Raw genomic sequence first — 24,370 nt, forward strand, 5'->3', positions numbered from 1 at the left:
GCTGAGGGGCGGGGAAGGGAGGGGCGGGGAGGCCATGGCGGCCGAGGCGGCGGAGCGGCACCTGGGGCTGCTGCGGGACGAGCGGGAGGCCGAGCTGGCGCAGAGCAGGTGCGGCACACACGGCACAGGCACCGACCGCCGGCGGGTTGCGGGGCGGCGACGGCCGGGGACACCTGCGGCTGGGGGGGCGCGGGACCGCTGTGGGCAGCGCAGAGGGACCCTCAGCTGGGACCCACTGTCTCCTGGAGAAACCCAGAGGGACCCTCCTCTGGGACTCCCTGTCATCTGTAGGAAACCCAGAGGGACCCTCCTGGCACCCTCTGTCACCCGTGGGGATCTCAGGGACCCTCCCCTTGGACCCACTGTGACCTATGGAAACCCTGAGAGAGCCTCCCCTGGAACGCCGTGTGACCTCCGGGAAACCCTCCTGTCACCGGTGGGAATGCTGCTGGAATCCCACCGTTCTGACCAGCTCACCCCAACAGGAAACCCACCCCGCAGGGCTCTGATCCATGGGGAATCCTGCTGGACTCCCCCTTAGGACCAGGACACCCTCTTAGATGCCCACGCTGGGGGTACAGACACTTACCCAGCCGTGAGGATGGAGCTGCCAGGAGCCAGGATGAGGCCATTCCACACTGTCCCCTGGAGCTGTGGCCCTCAGCCTTACCCCATGGTGTTCCCACCCGTGTTTGGTTCCCAGGGCATGGCAGGAGAGTGTCTCCCTGAAGGAATTGCAGCGGAGAGGGGTCTGCTTGCTCAAGCTCCAGGTCACCAGCCAGAGAACCGGCCTCTATGGACGTCTCCTCGTGACATTGCAGCCCAGGAATCGGGATTCGGACACCGAGCTGCCCTCCAACAGCTTTGGGCCTGGTCAGTGACATTCCTGTCTTTCCAAGGAAAGATTTCCCATCCCTGGAGGTGTCCAATTCCATTCCAGTCATGGAATGGTTTGGGTTGGAAAGGACCTTAAAGCCCATCCAGTGCCACCCCCTGCCATGGGCAGGGACACTTTCCACTACCCCAGGTTGCTCCAAGCCCTGTCCAACCTGGCCTTGGGCATTTCCAGGGATCCAGGGACAGCCACAGCTTCTCTGGGCAGTGACACATTTGCCCCACCTCACACTCTGCCGTCAAACCTTTGCAGGGGACATCGTGGGGCTGTACGAGTCAGCCGGGCAGGGGGAGCCGCTGTGCACGGGCGTGGTGACACGTGTCACCCCCAAGGCAGTGACGGTGGCCCTGGAGGAGCCCCGGGATGGGGAGCTGGCCGTGGACCACGAGCACTCCTTCCGCCTGCTCAAGCTGGCCAACGATGTCACCTACAACAGGCTCAAAAGGTGAGGGCTCGCCCGGGCTGACTGCCCAGAGGGATGAGGAGTGCCAAGGTTAGTCTGGAAAAGCTCTTCCCAGACCCTTCCCAGTTTGGATTTGTTGTTCTACAGCCTCACAACAGCCTCAGTTTACCCACCTGCTGGCTGGTCCTGCTCTTCCCTTCCCCTCCCCTGGCTGCGCTTTGGCCCCGTTGCATTTCCTCTGGAACTCTCTGGGTTCTTTGTAGGGCCTTTTCCATCCTGGCAGCAGGAGTGAACAGCTCCTTGCGGGATAAACGTCCTGGAAAAGCACACGTGGCTGTACCAAGCAGGGACGGTGGGAAGTGGAAGCCTGGCCAGCACAGGGATGTGTGTGCAAGGGCTGGGGGATGCAGGAATTGTGTGGGATTAGTCCTGTGGGGTGGCATTGTTCAGCCTTGGAATAGTTCAGTCCGTACTCACAGCCTGTCCCTGGGCCCTTGGGAGTCTCCAGGGGAATTCCTGCTGTGCCTGTAACCTGGATATTCCCTTCTTTGGCAGAGCCTTGACTGCACTCAAGCAGTACCGTGGTGGCCCAGCCTCCGACCTGATTGACGTCCTCTTCTTTGCCTCTGCTCCCAGGGCGTTCCCTGAAACAAGTAAGTTTTTTATCAGGCTTCACGGGCATCCTTGGGAATTGCCCATGGGAACACAGATAGCTCCGATCCCAGTTTTTATCCACACGTGCAGCCACTTTGCTGCAGAAAAGACCCCAGTGCTGAATGTGAGTCACCAGTGATGCTGCAGCTGGTAGCATTGTGTGCTTCTCTGGAAAAAAACGAAAGATGGAGTGACACAGCTTCACCTTTCGGAGAAGCCACAGGGAGAGCAAAGGCTCTGATCAGCAGCTGTGTCAGGTATCAATAACTGCTAATGGATTTTATCCCTTGACAGAAGGGAAGGATCATCTGGGCTGCAAAAGTCAGGGAATGAGGGCTGAGGGTGGGCTGGGCTGAAGGGTGGGCTGTGTCTGAGCCGTGTGCAGAGCTCAGGTCTCTGCTCTCCCCACTCGTGCTGTCCATCCCTGCCAGGGTTCTGCCCCTTTTCCTCCCCTCCACAGCTCCCTGCACTGTTTGTCTTCCTTGGATTCCTGGATTGGGCTGCCTACCATGGTTTGCCTCTCTGCCATCCCCTCCAGCCAGGCTTGACTTCTGATAGCATATACCAGGGACAAAAAATGGGTGTTAATGAGTCCTACCCCATTTCTCTAAGCACTGATCCCAGTCTGAGTCAAACCTTTTAGCCCTTTGGCTGCCTGAGGACCTTGGTGCACTCAAGGTTTTAATATTAAATAAAATAATTAAATTTTAATCAACCGACTTCCCTCAACAGTGCTTTCACCCCTGGGGGAGCAGAACTGCCTCTAATGAAGGAAAACTCCTTTTCACCACATCACTCAGCTGTGCCAGGCTGCGTAGAGATGAACTTTCCATCTCCCCAGCACTGGGAATGTGGATGGACGGATTGAGCCACGTTAGGCAGACAGAGGAGGTGCAGTGTGAACACAAAGGCCTCGCAGTTACCTCCTCACTTCAGAGCTGCTTTCTCCCCAGCTAGGGAGATGATGTACTAGCCAGGAATTAAGTGATAATAACTTGGAATAAGTCTGCCCTGAGCGGAAGGGCTCTGGCAGACAAACCTCCCCGCACTCAGGCAGCTTTTCCACGTCACAGCCTCTCCTTCCATGACCGAGCACCCATTAGCCTGGTTTCTTTGGGGATCTGTCTCGTCCCGTCCATTACCTGGTTTCACACAAACCCATCAGCAGCAGGCTGAGTCAATAAGTCCTGGACAGCTGATGAAATTGGCTGTCTAGACACACATCTGTGTGTCAACACCGTTCTGGGATGCGAGATGAGCTCGCTTCCGTCAGAGACCAGGGAGCCACGGGGAGGAGAGAGGGCAAAATCCACTCCAGCAGGTGAAATGTGCAGCAGCAGAAGCCTAAATCTGATTTTTTATTTAAATGTGGGGGAAAAGATGAGAATCCTAATTTTTCAATCAGGGAATCTTGTAGGTGGGCCCTGATACCACTGTGCATTTCAGTAATTAATTACCAGACAGCAGCAGCCCAACCCAGCACATCAAAGCCCAAGTCCTTTCAAAGCACTTAGAAGTGCAATGATAAATACCCTTGGCATAACACAAAAGCATGGGACAGGCTGTGGGAAGAATAACCTAAGAACAGTCAAAAGGAGAGGAAGGGATCACCAGCAGGTAGCTGGGATCTGCAGCAAAGATTGGGACAAAGCACTTCCACACCTCACCTTGCTGCCTCCAGGAAGGTGCCAAGTGGGAGAAGAATTTTTCCAAAAAGGCAGACTCTGAACTGAGCAGGAATTTTGCCCTTACCAGACTCCCTGGGAAGCAGAATCCAGGTGCTCACCCATCAAAAATGCCCTGCTTGTCTCCCTTCCACTTTGACCTGCACCCATGGCCCTGCTGGAGCTTCCACACCTGAAATCTCCTCCAAACAATCCTCCCCTGCTCCCAGCATCCATGTGGGACCCCTGCACCCCCACATTTTGGGAATGGGGGGGAGCGGAGAGGCTTTGCTTGCCAGCAGAGGCCAGCATTGCTCTGCTTGCTGTGCTCCTCCCGGCCATCCAAGAGGATTGGATTCCCTTTGGAAGGCAGGCTCTGCCTTACCTGTGCCCGTCAGTGATAGCTGCCAGCTCTCTCCTGTGCTGCTGGGCTGGAGGAAGTAAGGGAGGCTCATTTTTCATCCCAGCACTGGCTCCAGAAGGCCTGGCTTGTGTCCAGTTCAGCCCATGGCTGTAAAAACATTTGAAAAGGGAAAGAAGCAATTTAAAATCCTGGTTAAAAGGCAGGAATGTCCCCAGTAAAAGCCAGCCTGGCAGCAGAGCACTGGGAAAGCACCAGGGATTTCCATGAAAAACTTCCTTGGCTTTTTGGCACAAGCCACTTGCAAAACACCCGAAATGCTCCTCGTCCCTCTGCCCTGTCATCACAGGGACCGTGGAGAGGCCCCCGAGGCTCTTGGGGAAGACTAAGCAGTCCAGACAGCTCAGCTGCCAGATACTTTGGAAAACAGGGAAAGTTCTGATCCAGGCTGAAGTTCCCAGCTGGATTTTGTCCAGCAGCATTGGCTGCAGTGAGGTTGTGCCGGGGAGGAGCTGCTGGGGAGGGTCTGGATTGCTCTTGGTGGGGAATATACCTTGGAAAGGGCTTCCAGCTCTGGAAAACCTGAGCTCTTCCTCCCAGAAAGGGCTGTTCCCATCCATTTTTGGTGCAAAGACCCCTTTCCTGGGCTTGGATAGCACCTGCCCACCCACTGCCTCACCAGAGCAGCTGGAACTGCACAGAAAAGCGTCTCAGTTCCTGGGAATGTTGGGGCACCAGCCTGGGCAGCCAAGGTGGTTTGGTTTTCAACACTAAGAAATGGAGCTGGGCATCAGGGAACAATTACCCGGCCACCAGGGAGACGCATTGCAGGGATTTCTTCAGGTGAGGATACCTGGAGCCCAGCTGCTGCAGGGAGAAGAGTTTGGAGGAGCCACAGCATCCCATAGGAGGCTTTTCCCTCCTCCCCACCACTGTGGCCAGCCCAGGAGAGGCACATTCCCAGCCTTCCCACACAGCAGCTCGTGGCAGCGTGTGCTTAGGAGGGATGAGGGTGGGCACATGCCTGGAGAAGTTCCTGAGCTCATCCTTGAGCAAGGAAACATCAATGACTCCCACGGCCCGGCTGTTCCTCGCTGTGGGAAATGCCTCTCAGGTTTTAAGCTATTCCTGCTTTTTCTCCCCAGCCCATGGGATGCTTCCTGCTCTTCTCTTAGTCATTAACACACTCACCCAAAAATTACATCTAAACCAAGAGGCAGTGGCAGCAAAAAGCACCTTTAGCCCCATTTCTCTCTTCCCCATCACCTTCTCAATGAGTACATTTTGTTTAACCTCATTTGGTGGTGCTGCTTCAAAAGCCCCAGGCCGCACGTGAGTTCACCTGCCTAAAACCAGGAGAAACTTCCATGGCTTTAATCCAGCCCTTAATGCAAAGGGAGGGATGAAGCACATGATGCCCGGCAGGGAAGGATGCCCAGAGACGTGTCTTATATAAGCTTTTGTGGGAACGTTATTTTCGGGAAACCTCGGTGTAATGAGTCATCATCCCTGCTGTAATTAACTCCCATAATGAACAAGGAGATTAGGAGCAGGACTGGGGGGGATGAGAATCAATTTGGGCCTAAATGAGATAAATCTGGCAGGTTAAAAAGGAGCTTTTGAGAATTCGGTCTCTGCAGTGAAACCAATTCTCTTCTAATGCAATTTGCATATTCTTTCCTCTTTTTTCCTCCCTTCCTAAAGCAGAAACTAATTTTAGTTTTATCATTTAAGTTGCTCTTTGTACCTTTTCCTGCCTTCATTCCCAGTCTTGGCTGGCCACCACGGGGCTGCTCTGTTCTGCTCACAGACTCTGTGGGTTTTCCTGCTTGTTCGCTGGTGCTGCGTTGGGTTTGTTCACTGGCAGTGATTTGTTTGCCAGATCTGCTACTTCCTCCCCAATTTTCATTGTAGATTTCACTAAAGATGCTGGTTCTCCTGCAAAACAAACCCAGAGCTCCCTCCAGAGCCAGGAAAACCTACCTGTTTGATGCTGGAGCAGCTAAATGCCTCTTAAATTCTGGGAATTCCACCACTGACTGGCTGAAGGCCAGATATCAGGGCTGGGGAAGCAAGGATGCAGGATGCATGGATGCCTGTTTGTTTTGGAAATATGAAATGCTTAATTTTACCTTCTGGGGTCTTCCAGCCCCCTCAGTGCCTTCCCTCCCAGCATTCTCCTCGTTATCAGCTGGATTTGGGCTGGCTGCAGAGAGCGCCATGTATTCCTGGATTTGTGCTTCTCAGCCAGCTCCCAGCTGGGGCTGAGGTCCCAGTGACTGTCCTGCTGTCTCCCCAGAGCCTCTGGAGTTCTTCAATGCCTCCCTGGATGAGTCTCAGAGGGAAGCTGTGTCCTTCTCCCTGGCTCAGAGGGAGCTCGCCATCATCCACGGGCCTCCCGGCACAGGGAAAACCACGACGCTGGTGGAGGTCATCCTGCAGGCTGTGCAGCAGGGCCTGAAGGTGAGGCTCGGTGCCAGGGCTGTGGTGACAGGTGACCACCTCAGGTGGCCACCAGTGACCACCCCTCCTGGCGTGGGGACGTCAGAGCAGCTTTCCAGTTACGGGAGGGGCCTACAGGGAAGCTGGGCGGGGATTCTTCATCCGGAACTGGGGTGATACCACAAGGGGAAATGGCTTCAAGTGGGAAGAGGGGAAATTTAGGTTGGATATTGGGAAGAAATCCTTCCCTGTGAGGGTGGTGGGGCCCTGGCACAGGGTGCCCAGAAAAGCTGTGGCTGCCCCTGGATCCCTGGCAGTGTCCAAGGCCAGGCTGGACAGGGTTGGGAGCAGCCTGGGATAGTGGAAGGTGCAGGGGGCGGGACTGGATGGGCTTTAAGGTCCCACCCAACCCATTCCAGGTTTCTGTGATTATTTTGCACGCTCCTGGGCTTTCTGGCAGCTGGAGCAGCTCCCGTTGGATCTGTGCTAATCCAGAGCCTGGCTTGGCTTGCAGGGTCCAGGGGCTTCCCCAGCAGCTCCAGCAAGGTCCTGACAGAGCTCAGGTTTGGTGTTCACTGGGGACCCTACACCCGTGCTGCAAAGCAGGGAGGGAATTACCTGTGATGGTGGTTTATTCCCAACAGAAGCACGCTGGTCTCCCTCTCTCTGCTTCTTCCTGCTTGGATTCCTCTGCTCCAGCCTTTGGGTGCCCCAGAGGTGCCAAGGCCGTGTTTGTGCCCGGCAGGTGCTGTGCTGTGCCCCCTCCAACGTGGCCGTGGATAACCTGGTGGAGCGGCTGGCCGGCGGCAGGGCGCGGCTGCTGCGGCTGGGCCACCCCGCCCGCCTGCTCCAGCCCATCCAGCAGCACTCCCTGGACGCTGTCCTGGCCCGCGGGGACAACGCCCAGATCGTGGCCGACATCAGGAGAGACATCGACCAGGCCTGGGTGCGTGGCCCTGCAGCGCGTCCCGCGGGGGTGGGCACGTGTGGGGCCTGGAGTAATCCCACTGCTCGGGCTGGGGGATAGAAGGTCGGATATTTGGGAGAAGTTCTTCCCTGTGGGGCAGGAGAGGCCCTGGAATGGGTATTTCAGAGAAGCTGGGGCTGCCCCTGGATCCCCCCTGGCAGTGTCCAAGGCCAGGCTGGATGGGGCTTGGAGCAACCTGGGCTAGTGGAAGGTGTCCCTGCCCATGGCAGGGGGTGGAATGAGATGATCCATAAGGTCCTTTCCAACCCAAACCATTCCGGGGTTCTCTGATCTTCATGTGCTGGAGGGCAGAACTCCTCCTGCCTGAATCCCTCATGGCAGTGGGAAAATCCCAGTCCTTGCTGCTGTGTGGGGAGCTGCTGCCCCTCACATCACCTGTCTGGCCTGCTCCATGCCCTCCTCTTCACCAGAGAAACATTCCCATCATTAAGTCACTTCCTAACGAGCTCTCTGCCTGTCCTGACACTCCCTCCCACTCTCAGCCACCTCAAGTAGGAAGCAGAGCAGATTTAAAAATGCATCCTTAATTTCTTCTTTCTCACCCTAATTTTCCTAACCTTATCTTACAACATAGCTCCGCTACTTGGGGTGAGGATTTGATGCTAATTAGGTCCTTTTCCTTCCCCTTCTGGTGGCAGCACTGTCCAAAAGCCATTTTTTTACTTCTTTATTTATTTTCTTTCTGTCTCACTGGTGATTAATTTTCCCTTTCATGTCCTTGGGAGGATTCTGTCACAGAAGCTGCCCTTGGCTGCAGAGAGCTCATCTATCTGAGGTCCTGACCCATCTTTTCCTCCTCCTGCCCGTTTCTCCCCTGCCACATGCCCTATTTGTCCCTGGAACAATTTCTCCCTTTGCAACTCCATGTTTTGCCTCTTCTCCCTCCTTCCCTTCACCCCAGCCCACAGAAGGAGCAGTAACAGAATAAAAACCTGTGCCTTCTCTGGGCATTTCCCACCCCTTTGTGCCTCCTTCCCTCATCTCAACTTCTGGATGCCCCTTGCCCCAGCAAGGTTTCAGCCCCACAGTACCTGAGCAAGAAATGCAGCACAGGTCCAGGGCCAGTCCAGCTCCAGGGATGCTGAGGAGGGTCAGGGAGCAGTCCAGGAGGATGAGGCAGGGAGTCCAGGGAAGAAACCGGGCTCACTCCATGAGCTGGCCTTAAATAGACTCCCAGACCAATGAGTGGATGGGGGAGCCCCCATGAGGCAGGTGGGGATGATTAGAGCTGAAATTCCTAATCACTAACTAGGAATGGGTGACATCCAGACTGACCATATCCTCAGGGCCTGTGATCCCACCCCTGGAATTCCTGAGCCCATTTCAACCACACTTGACAGACACATGGAGGTTTCACAGTTTTAAATACCCATGAGTCCAACCAAAACAGGCGGCTGAGCTGATCCATGGTAGACCCTGGAAAATCCATCCATCCATCCATGGTATGACCATAGGAACCAGCAAGTCTTACTGTTTTGGCTGCATATAAGAGCTTCTGTCTGTAGCCTTTTCATCTTTCTCAAGTCATCAGCCTTGCCTCCAGGGAAATAATCCCAGTTTCCATCTGGGATTGCTCAGTGAGCCACATCTGAGCTGTGGTCCCACGGCTGCTGCTCTGGAAGTGCTGGTGCCCAGTGCTGGTGGGTTGGGGTGGTAGATGCACTTCATAATACCTGTTAAAAAAAGCCCTGGGCCTGTCTGGGTGCTGCCCTGGATCCTTTCCAGCAGCTCGGAGAGGCCAGTTTGAGATGGCAGAGCTGCTGCTGGGGCTTGGGGAGCCCTCCTGCTTCCAGAAGGGCTCTTCTTCCCCAGAATAAAATAGGAAATCCCAGTCTCTCCCTCATCAGAGGAACAAGACCCCTCTTTCCAAGCATTCCTCTGTGCTCTGTGCCCAGATGCTTTGGCTGGTCGCAGATATGGCCAGAACTGAGTAGCAGCAGTTGGCTCTATCCCGATTTTTCTATTTTCTAGGCAAAAACCAAAAAGGCCCAAGACAAGGGAGAGCGAAGCCATTTCCTGGGTGAGATTAAGACCCTGAAGAAGGAGCTGAAGGAGCGAGAAGAGGCTGCCATGGCTGCGGCCCTCAGCCAGGCCGGCATTGTCCTTGCCACCAACACAGGTGTGAGATCCTCCTGCTCGGTGTTTTCCCTCCCTTTGCCAGGTGAACCACGTGCGCTGCAGGGCAGCATCCTGCTGGGATAGCTGGGAGACTTGCTCCGAGCTCCTGGGAGCTCAGCAAAGTCTCCCAAACCCCTCCCCAGTGGGGTTCTCCCAGCTCCCACTCTGGCACAGGATGTTGTTGAGCTCAGAATATGGATCTGGAAGGGCCCCTGGTAGCTCTGAGTAGGAGCTGGGAGTGCAGTGAGTAAACAAGTGCTGCTGGAGGTGTGCAATCTGCTCCCGATTGCATAAGTCACGTGGGATTGCTTCCCTGCCTGGAGCCCTTCCAGGACTGATGGAATCCAGCACGTGTTTCCAGAGCCCGCTCCCACGGCTGCACGGGGCTGCTCCTGTTCTCACCCAAATGGTGTGACACAGGGTTTTAGGGAGCAGTTCCAGGTGTCCATCGGGCGCCTGCAGCTACGGGTGGGAAGGTTTGGCACATGTGGAAGGGCTTTTCTGCCTCAGGTTCTTGATCCTCCAGGGCCCACTTACAATCTTCGGATCTGGTTGCTCAAGGGTCGTTTGCTGAAAGGAAACATCAGTACTTTTAGGTCACAAAAAAGCGAGTTACTGGAGTGAAGGTTAATGGAAAGATAAATCCTTCCGTGTCTTAGTCCCTGGGAATTGGCCTCTCTCTTCTTTTAACTTGCCTGAAAGACAGGGGGAGATTTCCTTCTCCCAGTAGAACTGGTATTCTTGTTGATCAGCTGTGATTCTCCCTGGGACTGGAGCTTCCCAGCCAGCTGGGGGTCTGTGCAAGTGGCAAAAGTCAAGTTATATCTGTACAACTCACCAGAGCGGATTCATACAGGCTGGAAAACAGTTTTGGAAGGAAAACAGTGCCTTTGATGGCAAACTGGAACGTCTGAGGTGATGCAGAGCTGTAGAGGCAGCAGGATTTACAGTGGCAAAGCCAAATCCCTGCTCTCCGAGCTGCAATAGCACAGGAGCTTTGGAAAAAACATTTCTGTGAATAAAAATCCCCCGGTCTGGAAGGCTGGCTTCTCCACCCTGCTCTCCTCCCTGGCATCCTTTCTGGGAACAGCAGGGAGATTTGGACGCCCCTGGAATTCAGATTTCTGATCAAGGCGTGGATCAGTATCAGTAGGTCTGGGTTAGAGCAGGATGTTTGTAAGGAGACAGATGTTACAGATGGACTTCTGATGTTAAAAATCAGCCCTCGCTGTGGCTGGCTGGTTCCAGTCTCCTTCCCCTCTTCCCAGTGCCACAGGGAGGAGCAGAGGCGGTGGGGTCTCAGCCCATCTCCCCCTCCCTGGGTGTCCCTCGGTTACCAGATTGGTGGATCCCCAGTCCCTCGCCCTCTGAGTGCTGCGGATGAGGAGTTCTGTTGGCACTGGGGGCAGCAGGAAGGTGGGTGTTCCTTGCTCTGCTCTGGGTGAAGCACTGGAGCATATTGTTTGGCATCTGGGCTTTGCTGCTGTTCCCAAAGACACTTGGAAGCTTCTGGGCCCAGATGCCAGGGAAAAAAGGACAAAGAGGAACTGGCAAAAACAATCCTGACTTACACATACCAGTGGATACGTGTTTGGCAGGGCTGGATTCCTAAATCTCTGCAAAGAAACATGATTTCACTTGCCTCAGTCACTATTACAGCTGGTGAGGTTTGTTTCCAGAGCAGGTTCCTCGCTCTTCCTCACTTCCCTGCTCAGTTGGGAACCTTCTCCTTCCACCAGGTGCTTCCTCAGACGGCCCCCTGAAGCTGCTGCCTGAAACCCACTTTGACCTGGTGGTGATTGATGAGTGTGCCCAGGCTCTGGAAGCCAGCTGCTGGATCCCTCTGCTGAAGGCTCCCAAGTGCATCCTGGCTGGGGATCACAAGCAGCTGCCCCCCACCATCATCTCCCACAGGTAAAAATCCTGGATCCTCCTGGCTTTCGTGCAGCTTCCGAATCCTCGCGATGGGAGACATTTCATGATAGAGTTCTGTGCTGCCTGCAGGCTCTGTGGAATGAATTCGGGCTCATCCTCAGGCTAATCCAAGTCTCTCCTTTAATTCTGCTTCTGTGGTTTCCACATTTATTTATTTACTGTATTAATATCTGAATTGGCCCAGTGAGATGCTGCATTATCACACACCTCAGGGGTTATAAACCTCCTAATCCCTACAACGTGGATAATAAGAACAGTTAGTTTGTGAAAAAGAGCTGGGGATAGTGCAAATTGCCTGTGCTTCCAGGGGGATACTGCAAAGAGTTCTGAGGAATCTTGGAGTAATTTAAAACATAAATGTGCTCATGTTTATCTGGTTTAGGCAGTTCCAAATCTGGAATTACTGAACCACAGAAGCAGAGAAATGGGGCTGACTTCATAAACGTCCTCTCCTGCTTCCAGAGAATAATGAACAAGACACACATCTGCCGTCTCACTTGAGTTTTGAACACAGGAAATGAAAAATCCAAGGCAGGCAGCAGCTCGCGGCACGTGGCTGAGAGATAGGGAGAGCAACGTTCAGGGGCTGCAGCATCCTCTCATTTTACCTCTCTCAGATGCCCAAAAGCTTGCTGATCGTGGCAGGTGATAAACACGTGCTCAACTGCCTGGAGGTGTCCGGGCTGGTGAGCTCCAAAAGCCTCTCCAGAGCCCTGCACCCTTGGCATCCTGCTGTTTATTCCCTGGGAATTTGCAGGCCAGCTCTCCATGCCTGGGTTTTCCAAGCAAGGCACATTTTGGAGTAGTATCTTGTTGGTAGCAAGAAGAAATTGGCCATTTGGTCCTTCTAATTTCAGGGTTGTCATTATTTTCTGTAAGTGGTGCATAAGGTTCCTCTTCTCCTCCAGAAAAACTGCATCCATAGTGCTCCATAGTGCCCATCCAGCTGGATCCACCTCAGCAGCCTCAGCCTGTTTCTTACCCCAGACTGTCAGATTAAGGGCAAAACACAGTAAGAATCCCAGCTCTGTCACTCCGGGGCTGACACTCAGCTGATGTCACTTTTGGCTCCCTCTTTTGAGATAAGGCAGCTTTTCTTCACTCCAGAAACATTACAGCAGCTGCTTTTTTCTGCTCTGTCACGGTGGCTGCTGCCAGGAGCCTTGGCTGGAGCCAGCAGCAAAAAGCTCCTCACGTCCTGCAGAGCTCCTGGATCTCCTTCTGCTCCTGCTTGAGAAGTTGTGCTTTTCTCTCCATCACCTAGACTTGGTGGCCCCAGCAGTGCTGGGGGAATGGTCAAACTCCATGCTGTCAAGGATCTTTCCCAGCCTGAACAATGTGATGCAAATAAATGGGACGCTGGAGAGCCCTGGTTTGGGCTTTCCACATTCCCTGCAGGCCCGGGAAGCAGGGCAGAGGCAGGTCCCTTCCACCTCCTTCCGTGGGTATTTCCAGAGCTCCCACAAAGGCCCCGAATCACCTGCCACCTCCTCTGTGGTTCAGAGGAAGCAAGGAGCTATTTCCAGGGATGATTCATGCGGAGGACTCCAACCCTTCCACCCACCTTCCCCTTCTCCATTGATGACAGCGGGCCTGGAGTGGGTGGGCTCCTATTTTTGGGGCCACGGGGAAGGGTCTGAAGTTATCCAGGATGAATCCAGGCTGGCAGGAGGCTCGGCTGTTACTACAGCAGGGGAAGTCAGCCCTGCTCAGGCAGGAAGCCTCTGTCCAGCAGGAATGCTCTGGGACTGTATTTTTCCTCCGTGGAATCAGCATTTACCTATTACTGTCAGCAGTGATTCCGTGAGGCCTAGGGAATGTTCAACAGAGAGTCTGAAGGGTGCTCCTCTTCCCTGCTTTCTGACACACCTGGAGCTGTCCCAGGATGCAGAGGGCATCCCCACACACACCTTGCAGTCCATGCTGGCACATTCCAGCCCCCTCTGATCCCCCTCGGCAGCTCCAGCCGAGGCTCACAGGCAGCAGCTTCCAACGTCCATCTTGGCGGTCTTCCTTCTCCTCCATTTTGTCCCTGTCTCAGTGGGCATCTCCATGCCAGGGCACTTCCTGCAGTCTGACAGGAACATTTGTTTGCCTTGTTGGAGCCCTCATTCCACCCTTTTCCTGACGAATTCATCTCCACATCAGGGCTCTGATGTCTTAATTTGGTTTTACTCCCCTCAGATATCAGCAGATGTTTATCAAACCTCTTGCTCTCAACCCGTTTCCTAGACAAACACAGGGATATTTTGCCATCTCGTTTGCCAATGGTCATTCTGGATGTCTGCACCATCCCAAATCATCCCAAATCCATGTGCTGATTCCCACATCAGGTCTGAATGGAGTCACTTTCACTTTGCCATTGAAGCGCCAGGCCTTGGGTTTCTCTGGTAGCCTCCACAGCTGAAATGTCCTGGGTGCACATCCATGAATGAATTAGCATTAATTACTATTATTATTAAAAACTCCATTAATGTGGAGTTCCTGAGGCGGGAAAACTCAGCCTTCTCCAGGCTTTTCCAGGCAAATCCAGTGTGTACTGCAGGGATCAGTCACACCAGCAGCTCCCGTCTCAGGGATGAATAAGAAAAGATATGCCATTACTGAGGACACAGCTCCAGCCTTCCATGGGAAACAATTCCCTGTTTTTCTCCTAGTGCTGATCATTGTGGACACGTACAGGGCAGGCTGGCCAAGCACAGCACTTCCTGCAGGCAAAACAAGGTGAAGGCAGGTTAGCAACAACTCCTGCCTGCTGTGGGCTGGCTTTGGGAATTCTGCCTTCCCAGCTGTACTTTAAAGTAGATATTCCCAAGCATCCCCTGCATGGTTCTGTCTGTCCAACCTCTTATCCCAATTTTATTTCTCTAAAGCAATCGATAGGTAAAAAACCATCTGCTCAGGGCACTCAGGATTTTGTGGGCAGAGAAATCAACCACTGTAGGAATTAACTGAGTGGTAAAATAATAGAAAATTATTAACAGGTGAAATGTTGCCAGGCAGATTAATTCCTCATTATTAATTCAGCATATAACCAACCTGCTGCGGATCCCTGTGGTGGGAATGGTGCTGGAAGGGTAGGGAAGAGCATCATTCCTGAGGCTTGCTGTGAGGTTTAGTGGCTGTTTCAGGCATGTGCCTGCACCTGAGTGCCAACAGCTCTCCCTGCTAAATTTCCTTCCTGTCCAGGAGATCCACGCTCCGTGGGCAGAGCAGAGCTGGGAGAGTCAAGCTAATTCCTGATAACTGGAATGCATCCCCCAACCCCACATCCTGCTCTGCCCCCTCACCCCACCCACCCCAGCCCACCTCTGGCAAACTGCTGCCTCCCAAGTCCTGCAGCCCTGTCCATCCAGAGGTTTTTCCCTTTTTTTTCGCCTGTGTGCTGCATCCTATGAGTCAGCAATGAGGAGAGCTAACGAGGCCCGGCTTCTTGGAAAGATTTGTCCTTAATTGTCCCTTCTGCACGTTTAATGACTCGGCAGTGTCTTGTCACGTTTCCCAAGTGCCTGTGGTGAGCGTGGCAGGGCTGGCCGGTGCCGCCGCCATCCGCTCGCTGTGGGGCCGCGTAGCGCTGGAACTCCCCGGCAGGCATCGGATGCGTGCGGTGCCCCAGAGCTCGATGGAAGGCGTTCTCCTGAGCTCTCCCCTGTCATCGTTCCATCACCTTCGTGCTGCTTCATTGTGTCTGGCAGCCACCAGCCCCCCTCAGTGTCAGCCTCCGTGAAAAATCTCCGCACGCTCACAGCATCCAAGTGCAACGACTTCCATCCTTCTTCCTCAGATAGTGCCTCCCAACAAACGCTCTGTGGGGCCGGGGAAAGCAAATAGGCTCCTGAAAGGCTGAGATCAGGAGGAATTTGATTGATTTGTGCCACAGATAGGGGGAAAGGGTGCTGCTGGACGTGATGGGGGTTTAATGGGTGAAAAAGCAACGAGTGTGGTGCATCCATGCGTTAGTCCAGGGTGAGGGCCCAGGGAAGGATGGAAATGCTGGAGCAGCAGGGGTCTTGCTGTGTTGACACTGATCATTCCAAACTTTGGGGTGGAGCTCTGATCCTAGTGCACCGGAGTAACACCGCTGCAGCCTTACACTGATGGATCATGGAATCCTGGAATCACTGGGGTTGGGAAAGACCTCCAAGACCACTGAGTCCCCCCTGTGACCAATCCCCACCTTGTCAGAGCACTGAGTTCCACATTCAGTTGTTCCTTGAGCACCTCCAGGGGTGGTGACTCCACAGGCCATACGGTTGGCATTGCTTGAATTCCAGTGGCAGGATCCAGGTGTCCAGGCTTCTCTGATCTCACAGAATGAAGAGGGTCTGACAGGCAGCACTGTTGGCACCCAGGTGGAACAGGGGAGACAGTGTCACCCCAGGGGAGCCACACGAGGGTGCTGAGCAGGGCTGGAGTGCACGTGCTCCCAGAGCGTTCCCACGGGCACCCTCGGCACCGACGGACACCGCGCGTGTCGGGAAGGGCTGGCTGAGCCCATCCCGCCCTGGGCCGTCGCTGGGGGATGGGCCCTCCCGCTCTGAGGCGCTTCTCCGCGCAGGGCCGCGGCCGAGGGGCTGTCCCTGAGCCTGATGGAGCGGCTGGCGGGGCCCTACGGGGAGCGGGCGGTGCGGATGCTGACGGTGCAGTACCGCATGCACCGGGACATCATGGAATGGGCGTCCTCGGAGCTCTACGGCGGCCGGCTCAGCGCACACCCCTCCGTGGCACAGCACCTGCTCAGGTGGGTCACTTGCTCTCTGCTGCTGCATCATCAGCTGAAATGTCCTTTGCATCCCGGTTTGTCCCTTCCCTGCGGAGTTTTCCGCTCCTCCTGTGGCCGGGGCGGTGTTTTTGTTTCAGCCGTTGCTTCATCGAGGAGACATTACCTGGGGGGGTTTGTCCTTTTTGCCCTGTAAGCAGAAGTGAGGCAGAGTTGCCTTCTGTGTCCTCCTTCGCTGTGATAATCATGGAATCCCAGGGTGGTTTGGGTTGGAAGGTTGGAAGCCCATCCAGTCCTGTGCCATGGGCAGGGACACTTTCCACTAGACCAGATTGCTCCATATCCCATCCAGCCTGGCTCTTCCGGGGACAGGGCAGCCACAGCTTGTCTGGATATTGCTGTAACATCAGCGATGGTAACTGGCCCTTTCCCAAATACCTTGTGCAGGGACCTGCCGGGAGTGTCCTCCACGGAAGAGACCAGCATTCCCTTGCTGCTCATCGACACCGCTGGCTGTGGCCTGTTCGAGCTGGAAGTGGAGGATGAACAGTCCAAGGGCAATCCAGGTACCATTGGCCAGAATGGATGGACTGAGGTGCTCAGCCCACCATGGGCTTGGCCACATCCCAGAGATGTCCCCCTGGGGAAGGTGGGCTCCCAGAGAGCCTTGCTTAGCTGAGAGATCATTCCCTCCATAAATCCTCAAGCTCCAGGGACTCCGAGCTGTGTTGGAGCTTTGGTGACAGTGTCCAGCTTGTGGATGGCCACTCTGGCTGCCATGTCCCCTTGCAGGGACATTTCTCCATGCTGAGGACTGGGACAGGGTGGAGAATGCCTGTGGCAGGTGCTTTGCACCAGGGAAGGGCAAACAGCAGCAGGCAGAGCACAGGCCTGTTTTGGGAAGGCTGTGGATAGGGCTCAGAATTACCTCCTAGTCCTCTGCTCCTTCCATGAAATCCTGTCTGGCTCTTCTCCATGGATTTTCCTAGAACACCGAGTTCCTGCTGGTTTTCACCTGAAAAATTAAGTTTCATTACGGAGCTTGGATGCAAAGTCAGGCTGGAAAATGCAAGGGCAGTTTTTACCAGTTTAAATATCTTTCACCTTCTGTTTGACCCCCACCATCATTCAAGTGCCCCATTTTTCCATGCACCATTCCCAGGGCCCTGCTGAACACAACAGGCTCTTGTTCCCTCGCAGAGAGCCAAAAAGCCTGCTCTGAGAGAACTCGGGGATTTGGAGCAGGGGATTAGAAGCACATCTCCCCAAATTTGGGAGGCAGCCTTTTGGCACAGCTCACTGCAGAGTCTTGATGTTTATCACTGTGTTTTGCTGCAAAGCAGAAGCCCAGCCAATAAACCGTGAAAGAATTCGTATAGGATTTAATTTTTCCCCTTAGATCCCTCTGAACCAGGCACCATCTTGGATAACCAGTTTGTGGCAGCCTTTCCTGCTGTTTTGGGGGAAATGGGCACACTCCTCCGGCCCCTATTCCCTGTCACACTCTGTTCCTGCCCCAGGGGAGGTCCAGCTGGTGGGGATGCACGTCCAGGCCTTGGTGGACGCCGGTGTGAAGGCCAAGGACATCGCTGTGGTGGCTCCCTACAACCTCCAGGTGAGCTGTCCCTCTCCTGGCATCCCCCCTCTCCCTGCACATGGAGTACCACAAGATCCCAGAGACCTGCAGAGGCAAATTTAACCCGCATTTGGCACCAACTCCCACACCTTTGGGCATCTGGAGGCCGTGGAGGGAAGAGCTGTTAGTCAGGTGTTCCCCTCCCAGCCTCAGGAGATGCCAGTGCTCATCCTGGTGGGTTTGGGAGGGAGGGATTTTCCCCCAGATGGTGCCATTTTAATCCTTTTCACCCACGTATTTCCTTTAAAAGCTACCCTTGGCCTGTTTCTCAGGTGGACATGCTCCGACAGCACCTTGGCCACAGCCACCCCGAGCTAGAAATTAAATCAGTGGATGGTTTCCAGGGAAGGGAGAAGGAGGCAGTGATCCTGTCCTTTGTCAGATCCAACAGGAAAGGTAAGAGCTCGCTGCTGGAGCGCTGCCCCTCGGGGAGTGGGATGGAAGTCGTGTAGCCAAGTGCTGTGGTTTAATTGCGGGGCTCTAACACTTGGCTCTGCGTGGATTTACTGGCAAACCCTCCCTTTTCAGCCGTTTTTCTTTAATTAATGAATCTCTGTGCTGTCAGGGCTGCAGAGGAGGCTCCTGTGGTACAGCAGGTCCAGGAGTGCTCAGTTTGAAGGTTTCCTGGCCCTTGAGGCCTCAGAAACAATTTAAACCAGAGCCCTAAGAACGTCACATCCCATTAGCTCCACATTTAGGGGAGTTGGGGGGTAATTTCTTGGGGTTTGAGCCCATTTTGGGTCAGTTCCCTGCAGAAAGTGAGCAGGAGCTGCCGTCCCAAGCCATGCACAGAAAATGCTGCTTTTGGGAGCAAAATGTAGAGCAGAAAATCGAGTTCTTTGCTATCAGCAGCTGCAGTGAAAGTTAATAGCTGGAAAAAAGCTGCTGCCCTGGGGGCACGAGCCTCCTGTGGGGGAGCTGAAGGATTTTGTGGAGCCAGCTGAGCAGGATCACTCTGTGATCACCTCTGTTCCATGCTGGGATCAATTCCCTTTCCAAATCCACAGCCCTGCTGCCCCACATGTGCTGCTGGAGGTGAAATGCCAAGGGCTGGAAGGGGAAAAAAGGGGGGAAAATGTGCTTGGAAGGAGGAGGTGCCTCTTTTTCCAAGCCTAGAGGAGGAAAAGCAGCCTTGTGGGGAGAATGGAGGTGGGGACAGCACTAAGAATAGTCTTGATCCAGGAGTGACTCGCCCCTGTGCTGGTGGGAGCTGGTGGCCCCAGGAGGGTGAGTGTCCCACAGCCCCTTCTCCTGCACAGGGAGAGGCCAAAGCTCAGGTGTGGGGCAGGAACTGCTTTCCTTGGGGCACGGGGAGGCTTCTCCTTGACCTGTCCCTCTGCAGCCATTCCTGATCCAGCAGGAAACCTTCTTTTAAGAGGAAATCCTTCCCTGGGAGGGTGCTGAGGCCCTGGCACAGGTTGCCCAGAGAAGCTGTGGCTGCCCCTGGATCCCTGGCAGTGTCCAAGGCCAGGCTGGACAGGGCTGGGAGCAACCTGGGATAATGGAAGGTATCCCTGGCCGGGGGTGGCACTGGATGGGCCTTAAGGTCCTTCCCAACCCAAACCATTCCAGGGTTCAGAGGAGTTGGACTTGCCCCTGCAGCTGGGTTAAACCTCATCGGAGAAGCTGGGAACTGTTCTCCGAGCAGGGAGAGGGGCTCCCCCTCGGCCTGTCCCCCGAAGGCAGCACAGATGAGGCTGCTGAGGCAGAGCCAGGCTGGGCACTGCTCTGGCAGAGATGGCATTAATCTCTTCCTGACTGCCCTGCTCACTGTTGCCTGGAGCTCGGCACCACCCACGCTCCGCTCTCGCTGCCTGATCCTGCCTGAGTCATCCCGGCGCTGCCGGCTCCCGCTGCTGTCTGTGAGCAGAGCAGAACCTCCCCGAGTTCCCAAATGGCTGTTCCCACAGACCCTCTGAGAGTTTGGGAGCTCTGTAGGACAGGGGGGAGTTCTTTACCTGCAGTCCCTCCTCTGTCGCAAGGTGAGCCTTTTCCACGCTGCTCCATCTTGTGTTTGCTCCCAGCTCCAAGCTGAGCTTGTGTCGTGGGCCAGGCAGGGAGATAGTTCCCCTTTCCACGTGCCTTCCATCCTCTTCCCAACCCCAGGAGCTCAGTGTGGGGCCTGTGGAACACAGGCAGGAAGAGGAGCAGGTGTGAGCAGGGACCAGAGCCCGTAAACGCCAGCTCCCACCCTCCAGCAAAAAAATCCTTGGGTCACTTGGACCAAACCCCTACTTGGAGGCAGCCCTGCCCCCTCTGGCATCCCTTCCCTCCTGTCTCCCAGGTGAGGTGGGCTTCCTGGCGGAGGAGCGGCGCATCAACGTGGCGGTGACGCGGGCGCGGCGCCAGGTGGCCGTGGTGTGTGACAGCCACACCGTGGGCAGCCGCCCCTTCCTGCGGCGCCTCCTGGACCACCTGGCCCAGCACGGCCTCGTGCGCTCCGCCTTCGAGTACCTGGATGACCTCGTGCCCCAAAATTACCCCGGGGAGGGCCGGGCCCAGCGCCAGCAGGGCCCCAAACCGCCGGGCCCCAAAGCGCGGCCGGCTCCGGCCGGGAAGCTCAAGGCGGCGGCGGCCGGAGCAGGGAGCCAGAAACCAGGAGCACGGAGCTCGCCAAGCACCTCTGGGCCTGGGAGAGAGGGCTCAGGGACCAAGGAGGGTGGGGACAGGTTCAGGGCCATGCTGGTGGCCTTCCTGGCGAGCAGCGAGGCGCAGCTGGATTTCCCAGCGTCCCTGAACTCCCACGAGCGGATGCTGGTTCACGTGCTGGCGGAGGAGTACGGGCTGCAGCACCTGAGCTCCGGGGAGGGCCGGGACAGGTACATCAGTGTCCGCAAGAGACTCCCCGAGCAGTCCCCGCTGCCCTCCGAGCCCCCGCTGCCCTCCGAGCCGCTTCCTGAGCCCCAGCATCCCGGCGGGAACACCCCTGACCCCACGGAGCCGGGGAAAAGCAGCGAGGGCTCAGGGAAAGTGGACCTGAAATCCCTGCACCTGGAGAGAGTCCAGAGGGAGAAAGCCAGGCGGGAGGAGGCGGCGAGGAAGGTGCAGGAGCCCGGCCGTGGCAGCAGGAAAAAGGACAAGAGCGAAGCCAAAGGTGGGTCAAGCTTTTCCTAACCAGCACAAGTAATGCTCTTCCTTGAATGGATCTTAAATCCCAGTGGGGTTGCTCCAGACCTTGGGATTTGTGCATGGAGCGTGTGGCTCCTGGAAAGCTGCAGGGAGGTGGGAACTGGCTGCAGCACCCAGGGAGAGGGGTTTGGATACCTGGAGGCACGTTCCTTAAGTCAAAGGAAAAACACTGGGGACCCTTTCCCAGGGGAGAGGCTCAGGAGCTGCATGGGAGGCTCCCAAGAGGAGCTGAGGGAAGTACCTGGCCCACACTGAAGGAGGTAAAGGCAGAGGCTGCCCTGTGGCTGCAGGAGGGTGGGTTTGATCCCAGGCCCCCGTCCAGGTGTGTGCTCCCCTCTCCCAGGAAAGCCGGTGGTCGGGAGTGCGGCCGGGGACGATTTCGACGCTCTGATCTCGGCTGCCATCGAAGCTGACAGGACCTGTGGCTTCCCCCGCTGCAAGGCCTCTGTCACCACCCTGGGCCAGCTCTGCCACCACTGCCAGCGGCTCTTCTGCCTCAGCCACCACATCCCCGAGGTAAGGAGGGGCAGGAGGAGCTTAGCCTGGCAATTCTCCCTGTGGAGCTCCCCGGGCAGGGTTTCCTTGCAGGGAGTTTGGGCAGAGCCCCCCTCCCTGTCAGAGCCTGCGCCGACCTCAGGTACACAGGGCTGGCAGGTGCTGACACCTGGGCTCTGCTCACCTCCTCCTGAGGGCTTTTCTGTTTTCCTCACATTTTGTGCCCTTCTTTACCATTTTCTGGCACTTGTCCTCTGAGGCCATGTGGATAAAGTGAGGCAGGGAGCAGAAATGGAGAAGCACAAGTTTCAGGCTCGAGCGAGCCTGGACTCAATTCCCAGCTCTTTGCACATTCCCTCTGCATTCTGAGGATGATTCCCAGCCCTCTGCAGATCCTCTCTGCATCCTGGGGACAGGTCAGGCACGGAGCAGTGCTGCCTGGCCAGCAATTCAGAATTGCCTGTGTCCCTGTTGCTCATCCTGCAGCTTCCATGCCCTGTGGAGCCTCCTGGAGCTCAGCAGCCCTATAAATCCTTGGCACAGCTTTTCCCCCTGTCAAGAGCTATCTGTTTCCATGGCAAGGATTAGTTGTATTTATGGTCACTCACCATCCAGGAGGATGTGGATTTATTCCCTGCAGAATGGCCTCTCCCTGCTGAATTGTAACGAGGCTCCAACAGCTGTAGGGATTCAAATCCATGTCAGCCCCAGGAAGGGCTGTCACGGCTCTGAGGGAACAGGCTGGGACCCCCCTCCAGGGAAACATAAATGACTCTGGGATGGGCCAGGAAAAGGGGTCAGATTTTAGGATCTCAGCTGTGGGAGATAATTCCAGTGTTGGAGTTGGCTCATTAAAGCAGATCCATGGCTAAAAAAGGTCTCCCATTCCCCAAAAGACCTTTCCCAGTTCACTGGAAAGGGGGTGGAAGGAGCCACTTGAAGCATCCCAAAAGATGATTTACCTGCTGTGCAGAGCCCAGGACCTGGATCTTTGTATTTCATTCTCTGCAAGAGGAGCTATAAATGATGGCTTAATAAAAGATAGAATCATAAATATTAATTATTAATTTTAAACAGTAAGTATATGAATAAACATATAAAAATATAGAATCTAAATATAAAATGAAACTTATAGAACCTAAATATAAAATGAAACTAAGTGCAAGTAAAATTAAATAGTTAACAATGATAAATAAAAATAAATTGTCATAAACCAATAAATTTAAATTATAAAAATAAGCAAGTGTATAAAGCAATATAGCAACACAGTAATATAATAATAGATAATGATGATGGTGATGATAATGATGGTAATAATAATAATAATAATGGTTGTAAGTGATGGGAGCTGATTTCAGGGGGATGCAAAGCAGGTAGAAAGGGGGTTGCAGGCTCAGGGAGTGCCAGCCCCTGGTTGCCCCACGGGCGGTCCCTGGCCCGCTGTCCGTTCTCTCCCGCCAGGCCCACGGCTGTGGGGAGAAGGCCAAGGCCCACGCGCGGCAGCGCATCAGCCGGGAAGGGATCCTGTATCCCGGCAGCGGCTCCAAGGACAAATCCCTGGATCCCGCCAAGCGAGCCCAGCTCCAGCGGCGCCTGGACAAGAAGCTCAGCGAGCTGACGAGCCAGAGGAAGGGCAAGAAGAAAGACAAGGAGAAATGAGGAACCCAAATGCTGCTTTTTTGACCTCAAAGCCACAGCTCAGCCCCCCGAGGGTGAAGCTGCTGTTCTGGGCCTGGGTGGAATGGGGGGCTCCATTCTGGGGGGGAAAGCTGGAGCTGGGAGCCTTCCCAAGCCGCAGGGCTGAGGCAGGGCAGGGAGAGCTGCTGTGTTGTCCCGGTTATCCGTACGGACACGGTGATGGATGCGCTCAGGGGCCGGGGCACACGGGGGAAACGGGCATTAAACACCCAAAGCTGTCGGTGTCACTGTCACATCGGCCCCTGCAGCACAAAAGGTGGATGTCCGGGAGCAGGAGCGTGGGAGGCACCGAAAAGCCCGGCTGACCCTGTGCTCCGGGGAGGATGGCTGAGGGAATGGCTGTGTCCCAGCCCGGCAATCCTCCGGCACTGCTCGGAGCTGGAGGGACCCGGCCTGTCCACACCGCAGCCATTCCCTCCCCACCTGCGCCAGGGGCTTAGGAGGGGCTCAGCCCTGCTCCGCCCGTGCCTGGGGATGGGAACAGGGATGGGAATGGGGAGGCCTCGAGCCCAAACGGAGCCGCTCCAGCCCAGGGAACCACTTCCCTGGGAGAGCCAGCCTTCCCTGTGGCACTGGGAGGTCTCTCCCTCCTCACTGCCGCCTGTCCCTTCCCTGACGCTTCCCAGACCTGTCCTGCCCTTCCTGCAGAGCTCCTTGGAGGCTGATTCCCACTGGGAAAGCCCCCAGTGACAGCAGGTACAGCCACGTGAGCTCTGCGCAGCCCTCCCAGGTGGGAGGGAGCCTTGTGTCCCTCCTGGACCTTTTCCTAACCCCTCATGCAGGGTCCATCCATCTCCCCACCAAAACAGCTGCAGCAGTGTTTTTTGAGCCCAGGATGAAGGAGAAGGTGCAGAGGCACCTCCAAATAGGAATGGCTGGAGAGGAGCACTATAAAAATGCCTGACGCACACATTCCCCATCATTTTGGGGCTGAACATCACAGATTCCAGCACCTGTGGGAGTCACTCACCTCATCCCAAGCAAAGCTCAGCAGCTGGCAGGAGCTGCCAGACAGCCAGGGATTTCTGTGTCCGTGTTTTCCCAAGTACTTGGCTGGGATAGCTAATAAGCAAAATTTCCCCCAGACCTTGTGGCCTGTGGGTACTGGCTGTGAACAACTTCCCACAAAAACTTCCTCATCCTTCAGAAAACCTCATCCTTCAACCCCGCCCCCCCCCACCCTTGGCTCGTGCCACAGTGCCCAGGGCAAGGCCATGTGTCACCCATGGAGG

General features: G+C 55.3%; 1 protein-coding gene and 1 long non-coding RNA gene across 3 annotated transcripts; one reads left to right on the forward strand and one right to left on the reverse strand.

Annotated features, from left to right (window-relative positions):
* The first annotated feature begins 2 nt into the window (after window positions 1–2).
* IGHMBP2 (immunoglobulin mu DNA binding protein 2) lies at window positions 3–23,362 on the forward strand. 2 transcript variants are annotated; one of them, XM_032111774.1, is made up of 15 exons: window positions 3–108; window positions 704–873; window positions 1,148–1,340; window positions 1,854–1,951; window positions 6,277–6,440; window positions 7,165–7,365; window positions 9,379–9,526; window positions 11,265–11,439; window positions 16,019–16,201; window positions 16,628–16,746; window positions 17,701–17,795; window positions 18,089–18,212; window positions 20,101–20,910; window positions 21,289–21,461; window positions 22,902–23,362. In XM_032111774.1, exons 1-15 carry the CDS (start codon window positions 35–37, stop codon window positions 23,097–23,099), a joined length of 2,925 nt encoding a protein of 974 aa, XP_031967665.1. In that variant the 5' UTR covers window positions 3–34; the 3' UTR covers window positions 23,100–23,362. The 2 variants fall into 2 exon arrangements, with proteins under 2 accessions (XP_031967665.1, XP_031967664.1); XM_032111773.1 differs by lacking the exon at window positions 22,902–23,362 and having other exon boundaries at window positions 21,289–22,503.
* Window positions 3,582–6,280, reverse strand: LOC116445442. Its single transcript, XR_004240788.1, has 3 exons — window positions 6,110–6,280; window positions 5,725–5,915; window positions 3,582–4,127 (listed from the first exon to the last, which is right to left on the reverse strand). It is a non-coding gene; the product is annotated as an uncharacterized LOC116445442 (long non-coding RNA).
* Window positions 23,363–24,370: the final 1,008 nt, after the last annotated feature.

Source organism: Corvus moneduloides, chromosome 6 (assembly GCF_009650955.1).
Source record: "Corvus moneduloides isolate bCorMon1 chromosome 6, bCorMon1.pri, whole genome shotgun sequence".
In the NCBI taxonomy this organism is placed as follows: Eukaryota; Metazoa; Chordata; class Aves; order Passeriformes; family Corvidae; genus Corvus; species Corvus moneduloides.